At 40.8% G+C, this 13077-nt stretch overlaps 1 protein-coding gene across 1 annotated transcript in view; it reads left to right on the top strand.

Annotated features, from left to right (window-relative positions):
- Positions 1-13077, top strand: part of LOC145680829 (arylsulfatase B-like) — a 151819-nt gene that overhangs the window by 115659 nt on the left and 23083 nt on the right. The window contains exons 3-4 of the mRNA XM_081751924.1: positions 7505-7664; positions 10179-10405. Coding sequence (XP_081608050.1) covers positions 7505-7664; positions 10179-10405 — 387 coding nt within the window. The remainder of the gene's footprint in view (positions 1-7504; positions 7665-10178; positions 10406-13077) is intronic.

The raw sequence follows: 13077 nt of genomic DNA, 5'->3' as shown, positions 1-13077 counted from the left end.
AATTTATTTTCTTCACTCCTTTACCTGAAAGTAAAACTTTAGAGAATCATGGAACAAAATTTTATGGGGGATGAATTTAGGAAATTACAGGAACATATTAGAAGATCCGGGAAGTAGTAAACATTTTAAGTCTCATTAAATTGTCGTGAAGTCTTATTATGTTATTCAACTCGTTTGTGTAATATTCGGTTTGTGCGAATGAAATGTACAATTTAACGTCTGATGAGAAAGTCAATTGAGCATTACCCCACATCGATAGACTCAGGTCACGCGTTTAACGCGGGAAACTCAGTACAAATCCAGCAAATAGGCTGCGGTACCCATACAGTCAGGTAATACGTAATTGAAAAGGGTCATATGAAAGTGCACCATGGAAACACACAGTTGAAAATGATTTTTTCTTTACAAACTCAAACTTGGATATTCTGCACAGGAGGAAAGAAAACATTTGGAGTGCTGACCGAATGCACTATACGCCATTGGTTTGTCAAATTTCGTTCCGGTGACACAGCATTGCCAAAAATGAGCCCTGAGAGTGTCAACTAAAATTACGTTTGGATGAACTCCTCAGAAATATCGCGAAAAAGTGTTCGTGTTATTGCAGACACTTTAGGCATTCGCTATATTATTGTCGTTCGGCAGCTCCGTGCAATCAGTAAGGTGAAAAAGTTGGACTTACAGGTGCAGTACCACGTGAGTTGACATGGGCAACAAGATCGCCGTCTGGAGGTGTGCAGTAAGAATAAGCGGGGAATGTTTCCTGCATCATATTGTCATTTTTGATGAAAAATGTATCTGGTATGATAACATAAACGACGAGAACAATGGGTGGATCATGATCAATGTCCAGGACGGTTTCTTCAGCAGCTGTCCATCCACAGTAGGTACTGTTGCAGGTATAATGGTTTATCTCAGGGGAGATGAAACTATTAAGGCAGATCGTTACAGTTTTGAAAGTTACGAAATGCATCGCAAACCTGTTTGCAAGCATCCAGCAATGGTCCACATGCAAGGTGTGCTTATATTGTACGACAATGATGTCGCGCAGTTCCCATCAGTTGCAGTATGAAACCCTTTGTCATCCACAGTATTCCCCGACATCACTCCCACTGGCTACCACGTTTTCAGCATCTCAATCACTTCTTGGGAGGGAATACCTGATCTAATGATTGGACAGAGCAATGTTCGTTTGAGGATTCCATTACGTCGCAGACTTCAGGCTTCTTTTCCACAGATTTCAACTGTTGGCTGAGCGATGGTAGAAGTGTGTGGTAACAGATAGCGATTATTGATTAACAAGGTTTTGTAGTTTTCTTTCTTTCCTTTTTTTTTTTTTTTTTTTTTTTTTTTTTTACTGATCATTCAAATGATTCATCTAGGGTGGCTATTTCATTCGCACGGCACGTGGTTTGGCAGGTGTGTCTTAATAAAATTTTTGATTTTTTTTCTTGAATTGTCGTACATTTTATTTTTTACTGTAATTCTTCAATTCATTGAAATAACGCTTTATATGATTTTTAATGTTCTTTAATCCCAATAAAATGACCTCGTAAGAATGTTATAATGTGAGATTGTGTGGGTTTTAATTACCTTTGTCCATACACATATGAAAAGTTCTGTTTTAATTATATTCGTTCACATGCATATGAAGGAGCTCATGGGTTAAATAGACGAAAAATCGAAGAGAGGACAGAAAAAAAGGCACACTCAGATTTTTTCCTGTATTCACAAAATAAACGCTTGTAAAGCGAGTGATATAGGGTGGCACAGAATAACGGAATTTTTGAAATGGATGATGGAAGCCATGAGCAGGTGGCAGCACTGCGGGACAGTGAGCTTGAGAAAGTAAACACTTTGCTTTTTAGTAACAATGGCTCATTAATGTTGTACGCGAGCCTGTCCTACGGGGCTCACGGCGTTCAATTCGTAAGCAAGCAACTGCGGTTGAAATGTCCCGGGAGAGTGTACGCAGAATTCATTTAGATTTGAAATTTTATCCATACAAGCTGCAATGACGATGAAGTTCTAAGCAAATTGTGGATATTAGATGAGGCTTATTTTGAGGCTCATGTGGAAGGCATCTAAAGGACGTTATTTTTAAGAAATGATAAATTCCAAAAATGTTTCTTAAATGGTAAAGTTTAAGATTTCTATTACTATGAATAAAATGTTTTTCTTCCATCACTTTTGGTTTTATTGGATTGTTAAAAAAATCCCTTTTTTTGTGTCACCCTGTATTTGAAAACCTTGAGGAGGAAAAGAAGACAGAATTCTATATAATCAACTTAGAGAAGATGTTCTTCAATACATGCAGAATTTCCCTGTTTGGCGAGGCTCCTATTATCATCAATCTTGCACAGAATACCGAAATGACTATTTGAATAAAAGAGAAAGTTTATTCTTAAAAGGAATATACTGGAGAGCAAATTGGTATTAAATATTTGAAAAAAAAAAAAAAAAACTAGATTTCAACTAGATATTATTTTAAAATAACTAGATTTTTCAGTAGCAACTGTGAGATTAATTTACTAACTAGACAACATTCCAAACAGCTTAGATTTGTTTGGGAGAACTAAACAGGGAACACTGCTTCTGCCTTATGTTCTGAACTCCGTATTTTTGTTTTCTGAATCAGTTTCAACGGCATGTTCTACTCTACCGGACCCGGTTTTCTATCGTACAATATGGTTTCTGTAATTAATGTAATGAATTTAGCGTAAGCGCCTTTGGCGTGAGAAACTTCGAGTTCGATTCCCGGCGAGAGCTCATGTGGTTCGGATCCCACGTTAAATTGTAGATCCACTTCTCAGATAGCCTCGCTGTTGAGCGGGACCCTAAACTAAAAATCAAATCAAATCAAATTTAATGCAATGAACTGTGTAATCAGGGAATTTCTTTCGGGAGGGGTCCAAAGCTTTTCGGGGGTGTTCAAACACAATTTCAGGCTAAATTATATTAAAAATTGTAAAATTGCCCCTAAAATTAGACTAAATTTACAAAAAAGTCCGGATTTGGGGGGTGTGGACCCCCAGTACCTTCGCCCTGCGTACGTCCGTGTGGAATCATAAAGTTAATTGTATTACAATATATAAAAATGAAATGAAATCGTTGAGTTTTACGTCCCACGATTATGCCGGTTAGGCTAAAGGAGACGGTGATTATGAGAAATGAATGAAATGGAATGAAGAAAGTGGGAGGAAACGGGAGAACCCCGAGAAAACCCACGCACACGGTGTTTGTCCACCACAAAGTTCACTTGGCGGGACTGGGATTGAACCCAGCACCAGAGGTGAACGCTCTACCACTCAGCCACCGCGGCCCCCTACAATATATAATACAATATTATTAATGAATTGCATATAAGAGCCTATGTACTTTGAATAAATTTAGGGTATACCAATACTTTCTTGACAGTTTTTCTTTGTTGCTTTAAGTACCGGGCCGGAGCCCTTGCCTTACATTTGTTTTGTTGATTGTCGTGTGGTTTTGCGTGCGTATTTGTTCTGAAAGGACGCAACTGTCGCGCTCCTCTTTTGCTGTTCCTATGTCATGTTATTTGTTGTGCGCTTTAGGGTTGCGGCATCTTGTAGATTTGTCTTCTTGGATTTGCCGTTCCTATGGTGGCTATATGTTGGTGTGGCGAGGCTCTGATTGTCCTCCAGAAGTTGGCTGTTCGGTGGACTCGGTAGTCATGTAGAAATGGGAGTTCCAGATCTTCATGTAATTGTTCCAGGCGAGTGTCTCTCGAGTGTCCTGTGATGGCCCTGGCTACTCTGTTCTGGATGACTTGTAATTGTCTGAGATGCGTGTTTGCTGCGTGTTGCCATGCAGGGTGGGCATACATCATGACGGGACGAATGCTCATCTGATAGATGTGGCGTTTGGTTTTCAGGGTGAGGGATGGGGAGAGGAGTAGCGGTAGCAAGGTTTGATGGCGTTGGCTGGCTTTCTTGGCGATGGAATGTATGTGTGATGCAAATGTTAGCTTCCTGTCCAGGACTATTCCAAGATATTTGGCATCTTCTCTATTGTGGAGTTGTATTCCAGCCATGGTGATCCTGACGTGAACCCTTCTTCTGTTTCTCGTGAAGTTTACCACGAAGGTCTTCTGTCGGCTGATTTTAATCTTCCATTCTTCAGTCCATCGTTGGAGAAGTTCGGCGTGTCGGCTAAGGTATAGTTGAGCGTATCTGATGTTTCCATGGCTGGCAAAGATTGCCGGGTCGTCTGCAAATGTTGCTACCGCTGTGTTGGGGGTTGTGGGAATGTCCGCCGTGTACATGGCGTAGAGGGTTGGGGATAGGCAAGATCCTTGGGGGACTCCTGCTAGGATAGGTCTGGGGGGTGTTAGGTGTCCTGCATGGGCGACACGAAAGGTTCTTCCCTGTAGAAAGGATTTGATGGTCCTCAGAAGGTAGTGGGGAGTTCCCTGGAGCATCATCTTGTGGATGAGTCCTTCGTGCCACACCTTGTCGAATGCTTTCTCTATGTCGAGAAAAAGCCCCAAGGTATGGCCTCCCTCGTTGAATCTGTCACATATCTTCTCTACCACCCGTACCAGCTGCTGTTCCGCGCAGTGCCCTTTCCGGAAGCCGAACTGGTGGTCCGGGATGGTGTCGTGATCTTCGTTGAACTGCTGTAGTCTGCTCTGCAGTACTCTTTCAAACACCTTGCTGGTATGTGAGAGCAGGCTGATAGGGCGGTAGTTGGCCGGGTTTGTTCTTGTCGTTCCTGGTTTGGCCAGCATTATGACTTTTGCTTCTTTCCAGGCTTCTGGGTAGTGTCCGGTTCTCATTATGGCGTTGCACAATTTACAGAGTAGGACCAGGGCCTTTCTCGGGAGGTGCTTCAGTGCCTGCGGCGTCACTCGGTCTAGACCTGGAGCCCGGTGTGCGTTGATCCTTTAGATGATTGCTTGTATCTCCCTCGGTGTGGTGAGGGCTTCTGGAGGAAGTGGGTCTTCTGTTCGGATGTGGTGATAAGATCTGAATACTGCTGCAGAAGTGGTTACTGAGGTATTGGTAGCGTTGATCTGGAAGGTGGTTTCCAGCGTCTGGGCGAAAAGTTCTGCCTGTTCTTCCGGTTCATGTATTATTCCTTGTGGAGTTTGAAGTGTGAGTGTTCTGGAGTTAGCTGCTGGTCTTGTGATGTTTCTCACTAACTTCCAGAATTGCCTGCTTGGTGCCTCTAGCTCCTGGAGGTGGAGATTCCAGTCTCTGATTTTTATTCGAAGAAGCCTTTTCCTGACCCTGGAAACAAGATGGTTCCAAAGTGTTTTGTACTGGGGAATTCTGGTATGTTGCCACTGCTTTCGGGCCCAACGCTTCAGGTGGATCAAGGCTGTGGTGCGTCGTTCTTCCGGAGTGGTCTGGTGTGTTGGATGGGTCGTTGTTGAGGTGGTAGATGCGATGGCAAAGGCCGAGTTGATTGCTGCGGTGAGGGACGCAGTGGTGACCTCTATGTCTTCAGCTGTTTCTATTATCCGGCGTGGATCTAACATGTCGCTGAGCAAGGATCTGTAGTGGTCCCAGTCTGTTGTGCGCAGGGTTGGAAGAGTTCGAGCTGTGAAGTGGTAGCTTATTGCGATTGTTTGTAGTACAGGTAGATGATCCAAGTCGAGTCCCTGGATAACCTGGGGTACATCTAGGATTGCCAGGTTCGCCGTCAGTACCATGTCCAGTATGTCAGGCATCCCGCCGTTCCTTGGATAGTGGGTGGGTTCCGTTGGAGCCGTGGGAGTAAAATCTATAGTGTTGAGGGCTTGATGTAGGATCCTTCCGTTTGCATTTGAGACGTTGGAGTTCCACGCCGGATGCTTGCTATTGAGGTCTCCTCCTAGCAGAATCTTTTGTCCCAGTTGACGCAGAGCTTGCAGATCCAAAGGGTTGAGGTTATTGTAGTGTGGTTTGTAGGCTGATATTATTATGATCGGTCCTTTTGCTGAGTGGAGGGTGATGCCTGTGGCTTCCAGAGATTGTAGGGGAGGGAGAGGGAGGGGGTCATACGGGATACTATTTTTGATTAGGATTGCGGTTCCTCCGAGGGGTCTGTCTGGGCGGTCGGTTCGGATGGTGGAGTAGTTGCGGATTTTAAGGGTGAGGTGTGGCTTAAGGTGAGTTTCTGACAAGAGTGCTATGTCCACTTCTTCTCTGCGTAGGAAGTCCTCCAGGCTGATTTTCTTTTTGTGTATTCCTTCTGCATTCCAGTGCCTCACTTTGACATGTCTGTTAATTCTTCTTTTAGTCTGTGCCATCGTCAAGGATGGATGCCACAACCTCAAACATGACGGTGATTTTGCTCAGTGGGTCTGTTGTGTCTTTCACCTTCCGGAGTCCTACTCGCAGCTTTTCTAGCATTGAACGGAGATTGAGGCCCGAGAAGAGTTCTCGGATCTCTTTGAATGTGTCTGCCAGCGATGGTTCTCTGCGTTTGTCCTCTGTGTCTTCTGCTCTGGGTTGGGAGTTGTTCTTCTGGGTTTCTTCATTTTGCTTGGTTTCTTGGATAGAGGGTCTCTTGTTTCTCTGGTTGGTGTTGTTCTTGTCTTCAGGTGTAACTGCTCCTGCGTAAGATGTAGTGTTGTTACTTCTGCGGTTGGGTTCAGGTTTTGAAGGAGGGTCCGACTTAGCTGGTGGTTGGGTTGGCTGTTTCCTTTTGGCTTTAGCGGCCTTGAGCGTGGGACAGCCCATGTAATTGGCGGGATGTTCGCCTCTGCAGTTGCAGCATTTGGCCGGGGTGTCCCTCGTTTTCTTTGGACATTCAGTGGAGAGATGGGAGTCTTCGCACTTGATACAGCGAGGGGTTGCCCTGCACGTTTGCGTGGTATGCCCTACTCGTTGGCATCGGTAACATTGTAAAATTGACTGTCCTCTGTATGGTTCCACCGCCACTCTGTAGCTCAGGAGATACTTGAGGTCATATATCTTGTTGTTTGTTGGGTCCTTCGGTAGTGTCACCATGAATAGTGGGAAAGGAGGTCTGTTGCCTGAGGGGTCACTGCGTCCCTTCATCTGGGCAACTTTGGTCGGTGTGAACCCTTGGTCCTTCAGTTTTTGCAGTTTGCAGTTAGGGTCTTTATGAACGTGTGTCGTTTTTCGACGTCGTATATGAAGAGTGGGGGGATCTTTCTGCTGCGGACGGCGTCTTCCGGCTTTTCTTCTTCCTGTTGGGTGAGTGTTTGGCCGCCTCCGGAGTTGGGTTGGTCGTTTGCGGTATCCAGCACTGAGAATGAGTTTCTAAATTCAACTTGTGAGGTGATGTTGTTATCTGGTCTTCCTTTTGCTCTTATCTTGGGTGCTGAAACTCTCCTGCACTATCGCTTGGTTCGTATTCTTCATCACTGGACCCTGCCATTTCAATGGATTGGTCTTGGATCTGGGAAGCTTCAGCGGAGGTGGTGGCACTGAGCTATTGATTATGCAATATTAATAAATATTATAAGTTTCTAGTTGTGGAAAAGTTTACTCTCTTCGCTGACAACTAAAATTTTGACTATTTATCGTTTCAGGGTTGGAATGATGTTGGATTTCATGGTTCCACGCAAATTCCTACGCCCAATATAGATGCTTTAGCGTATGGAGGACTTATTTTAAATAATTATTACGTTGAGCCGCTTTGCACACCATCTAGGAGCGCTCTGATGACAGGAAAATATCCGATTCATACAGGTAAATTTAGCTAAAACTTGTTTTTATTAGAGTTCTCGCAGTGACATAAGATTATGTTGTTCCCGTCCGTCACTGCGCACGATAACTCTTGGACAGATCCGAATTTTTTCCCCAGTAGCTAGAACGATCTTCTCGGCCGAGTTTGTTAACGGAATCAATCTAACAAGGAACGGGCATGAACGTGTCATTCGGACATCCGAATCAAACCTAGTTCATTCGATAAACATAACAAAGATATGTTCATGCACAAAAAAATAGGTGCCATGGACAACGGAGTAAGTCCCTAGGGCCCATTAACCCTATTAGTATAAAGAAAGTCGTAGACTTGCAGTGAAATATCTATTCCATCAACACTGTTCATTGGAAAGTCGTGGTTTATAGTTCATTCTCTTCAGCATGAAACAAGCTTTCCAGAAGTGCAATGTATTGGGGCCGATAACGTACTTGAACAGAGAAAATCGGGAGAATGTCGGGAAAATTCCCTCCAGAAATCCCCCCATCAACTTTGGTCCTCTCTCGAGTGGCCCTGGGTAAAAGCACACAATATAAATGCATCTCGAAAAATACTATATGGGATAAGAAATGACTGTACCAAGTATTGTATTGATAGACGGAATAGATATGAGGGAAAATTTGGATATCAATACACGATTCAATTCTTCAAGTAAGATTATTTTGTCTACAGCGTGTATTGTGGGATGATATAACTAAATATTTAATTTGATTTCTCAACTTGTTATACTGCATTTATAGTTTAGATTTTTAACATGTAGGGCGCTGAAAATGTTGAAGTAAAGATAAGAGAAGATTTTGAGTCCATTTGGTATATTTTACTTCCTTTTGATTTTAAGCAGTTATCAATTTGATTTTGTATTTTATTAATTGAGAAATTACAAAAAAATATTTATTTATTACTTTTCATTAATTATTAGTCTATTATTTCGAAGTTTTTTTTTAAAAAAAGATTTATAGTCTTGATCTGTTATCAATGTGTCTTTTATACAAATTAACCATGAAAAAAACAATGCCATAATTAGAGCTAGAAGTTTTAGGCCCAGCGTTTTATTTTTATTTATTTATTTTTGGTATTAACATGTCCAGATTAACTAGTCCTTGATTTTTCTTCAATGCAGTCACCTTTTTGCATCTTTTCTCAATGTCATCACATTTTCGCATTGCCACATTTTATTCCGATAACAATTAAAGAAGGAACACCGAACGGGTGTGGCACCACGTTACTTTCGCTTCAGTGCAGTATCATTAGGCGATAGCAAATATTGAATAGAAAGTGAAGGGAGGTACCAACATCAAACTGACCACTCACGGCTGACTAAATGATACTTTTAGTGTTTAACATATAAATACTTACTGAGTGATCACAGTTTCAGACTCACTAAATGCAAAACATTAAAATGTTAAATGTTATATGTTTTAGTAATTTTTTCGACTTGTGATTTTAATAACACTCTGCCTTATGCAGTGTCGTTTTAACGTATGATTAGCGTCATACTAAAGACCTGACTACTGCAGGAAACATGTTAGTTGAACTCTCTAGTATGGCACTAATCACGCGCAGGCTCGCAACCAGACACAGAAGTTTCGCGGGCCACGAATAAGATAGGGGGGGCCAAGTCATTAAAAATTCTCTTACAAATATCTAAATTGTAATTTGTGTATTAACAATAGCATTTTGTATTGAGGTCTGGAGAGGCCATGAAAAGTTTGGGGGGCAGGCCCCCTGTCCCCCCTTTAGTTGCGGGCCTGATCACGCGTCAGAACGATTCTGCTAAGGCCCATTGTATTTTGGGATTTGTTTTAGCGAGATATTCTAATACATGAGTGAATCTTCAGTTCTATAATTAATTTCGATGTAACGAATTTTTATATTGCTTGTATAAACATTCCCTTACATTTGAAGTTTACACTTTTAAACCAGGTTTTGCTCCTTTTAACTAAAATTTTGAACCTGAAGTTCCTAGCTCTAATGAGTTTTGAATATGAAGATATAATGATGTTTGGTTGTATTCTATTTATAATATAAAAACTCAGTTTGTAAGTAAAGCTAATTTCTATTAGTTTGACTAATACGTGTCACTACCTGAGTTAGCTGTGTTTGATACCAATACATGTTGCTAGCGTCTAGGCAATTTGAAGACAAAACTATTGTGACGAAATAATTGCAACTTAACGTTCAATTTAATTATTGAAAAATGGATAATGACGACACTGAACATGAACATGTTTATTATAAGGACAAGTAAAGAATTAGAGCTTTCAATTAAGCACGTTTTTAACCTATAGTGTACAGAGGTGTTAACCTATAGTGTACAGAGGTGTTAACCTATAGTGTACAGAGGTGTTAACCTATAGTGTACAGAGGTGTTAACCTATAGTGTATCAGAGGTTTGGGCACAACAACTAGTTAAAATTAATTTCTATGAGATGTTTGTAGGTAATGTGTATACGTTGTCCATAAATGTTTTATAAGAATTAATTCAACTTTATTATTTATAGGAATGCAGCATCGAGTTATCTATGGAGCAGAACCTCGTGGTTTACCATTGAAAGAGAAGCTATTGCCACAGTATTTGAAAGATTTGGGATACATCACAAGAATAGTTGGCAAATGGCACTTAGGATCTTTCAAGAAAGAATACACGCCACTGTATCGTGGATTCGATTCTCATTTAGGATTCTGGACTGGACATCATGATTATTTCGATCACACTGCAGTTGAAAAGGTAATTTCCATGTGCAGCCATGTGCCAGAGTGATCTTTCAGACCATTCCTTCCCCCAGTAACTTCCGAGTAACGTGGCATGATTTCTCAATGATAGAACGTTCACGTCTGACGCGAAGATCCCTAATTTGAGTGCAGGCCATGTTAGTTTGTGGTAGATAATAAGTCCGTGAGTTACAATATTTGAATATTGTATTGGACTTTTAATTTCACGACTACAGAGATGAATTTCAATTCTGTTACAGTTAGTTAATTAACCCCATCACTATATGCAATATTTAATTACTTCAGTTACAAACTGTAAAGGTATCATTCACGTTTATATTACAAACGATTTCTTAACAAATTAACCTTGCACTACTGCATCTAATTTGCATTAACTACCACTTTAAGTTCTTATTTCATGAAATATTATTTAATGATAAAGACCACAGTTACTACTGTACTACTATATATCAGTTTACTATGCATAAAGAGTACTGGAAAAATACACTACTTCACTTTTATCGCAACCATAACCTTTAATTTGAAATACGAGGGTCACTACGAAAGTTTTGAGATGTGAAATAACTTACATACTTAAAATCAATTTAACACTTACATTTTCTCAAAGTATTCACCATTACCCTGTACACACTTTTGCATCCTCGAAAACCACTTTTGGAAGCAGTGTTGCCAGTCTTTTTCTTCAAGTGTTGAAAGTTCATTCTCGTAAGAGACTACAGCTTCTTCAGGGCTACAAAATCTTTTCCCACGCAAGCGATCTTTGATCCTGGGGAACAGAAAAAATCACACGGGGCCAGGTCAGGGCTATACGGCGGATAAGTTATAAGTTTGACCTCCGTAGATTCTAAAAACTGAATTGTGATGTTGGCCGTGTGTGCGGACGCGTTGTCATGATGAAGCAGGATCCCACGCAATCCAGTTCTTGGACGCCGTTCCCGAAGCTTCTGGAACACTTTTGTTAGGCAAACAGTGGTATACTACAGAGCAGTAACAGTCCTTTTTTCTTCAAGTGGAACAGTTGCAACATGGCCAGATTTGGAGAAGAAAGTTGCGACCATCCTCTTCCTCACACTTCGCGGTCGCTTCACTTTCGTGCGTGGGTTTTCGTCTGGAAAGATCCAAACTGTAGACTGGCGTTTATTTTTAGGGTCAAATTGATAGATAAAAGTCTCATCACCAGTAACAATGTCAGAGACGCGTCGAGAATTGCCTCCATCAAATCTTGCAACCATTTCTTCAAACCACTCCACACGCATGCGCTTCTGCTGTTCAGTCAAAGTGTGAGGCACCCAACGAGATGAAACCTTCCTGAGCCGAATATGATCATGAAAAAATTTTTGTTACTGCTGGCGATCCAATGTTCACTGTAGATTCAATGACTGTGGCACATCCACTCAAAGCAATTCGGGTAGCACGAACTACTGAAAACAAGAACTCTGAAAATCATTCAGAGCCCGTGGGTTTAATACAATTAGCCAAATGATGCAATTAGCTACTACCAATAGCAGACGATGCGATTAGTTACGATTGCAGCCGGCTGGGTCACTGATTTCACTTTCGTTGTATTGTGGGAACAATTTGAATTTAATTGGGTATATGAGGAGTGGCGCAAAGCGTATTTTCGTAATACACTGAACTCTAGCCATAAGGCATTGTGAACGAGGTTACGCTTGGCAACAATGTAAGAAAAATGAATGACGTCTATATCGCGATCCTGTTTGTGACATCACGAATCACGACCTACATATAGCACAAAGTAAACGCTTAATGGTGTTGGCGCTCGTAGCCGAGTGAGCTAGCGCGACATGATAGTAAGGAAAATCGTTTTTGGTGTGGGTTCAAACCCCGCCTAAGGAAAGTTTTTTTTTCAAAAATTTTTATAACACTTCTTTCGTTAATATAAAATTAAAAATAATATTCAAAAAGTGATTTAACGATTATTTTTTAAAATTTTCATTAAACTTCTTTCAATAAAATAAGTTTACCCTTGTACTATAGATCCATAGCAAAAGTAGTAGTAGTAGTAGTAGTAGTAGTAGTAGTAGTAGTAGTGGTAGTACAAGTAGTAGTAGTAGTAAAAATTAGTAGTAGTAGTAGTAGTAGTAGTAGTAGGAACGGGTTAGAATGAAATTCAGCATTCATTTGTTTCCGTGCGATGTTGTCAAACATAATGCCTTCTGGCTAGGGCTGAGTGTATTTCGAAAATATGCTGGCGCATCAGGGTGATTAGTGGTATTTCTATCCTTGGTATCTCCAAATATTGAAAAGTATTTGGAAATACATTTTAAGGGACATTTTATATCAATGTTTTACATTTATTTCTGAATTTAAGTATTAAATCCGTATTTTAGTAGAAATTCAGATTGTATTACGTTTATCAGAGGTATGATGCCATTAAACTATAATTGTTAAGCAATACAATTTATCCTAAATAGTCAATTTGGTGGTCCACTACTTTTATTCTGCACAAAAATTAGTCCTAGATTGTTTCAGACACATTAGAGAAACTGTGGACAGTGATATTTTCATGTGTAGGTGGTATTCCATTACTTCACATTACGAGATATATACTTTTATTCTTTTCTGATCGAATTTGAAAATAATGAAATGATATATTTTAGTTTAATGTCCCACAATTGACGATTGTGCCCGTGGGGCTAAGGGAGA

Source organism: Thermobia domestica, chromosome 3, assembly GCF_964235325.1.
Source record: "Thermobia domestica chromosome 3, izTheDome1.hap1.1, whole genome shotgun sequence".
NCBI classification, from domain to species: Eukaryota; Metazoa; Arthropoda; class Insecta; order Zygentoma; family Lepismatidae; genus Thermobia; species Thermobia domestica.
Note: the sequence above shows the minus strand (reverse complement) of the source record. Positions and strands in the feature narration are given on the sequence as shown.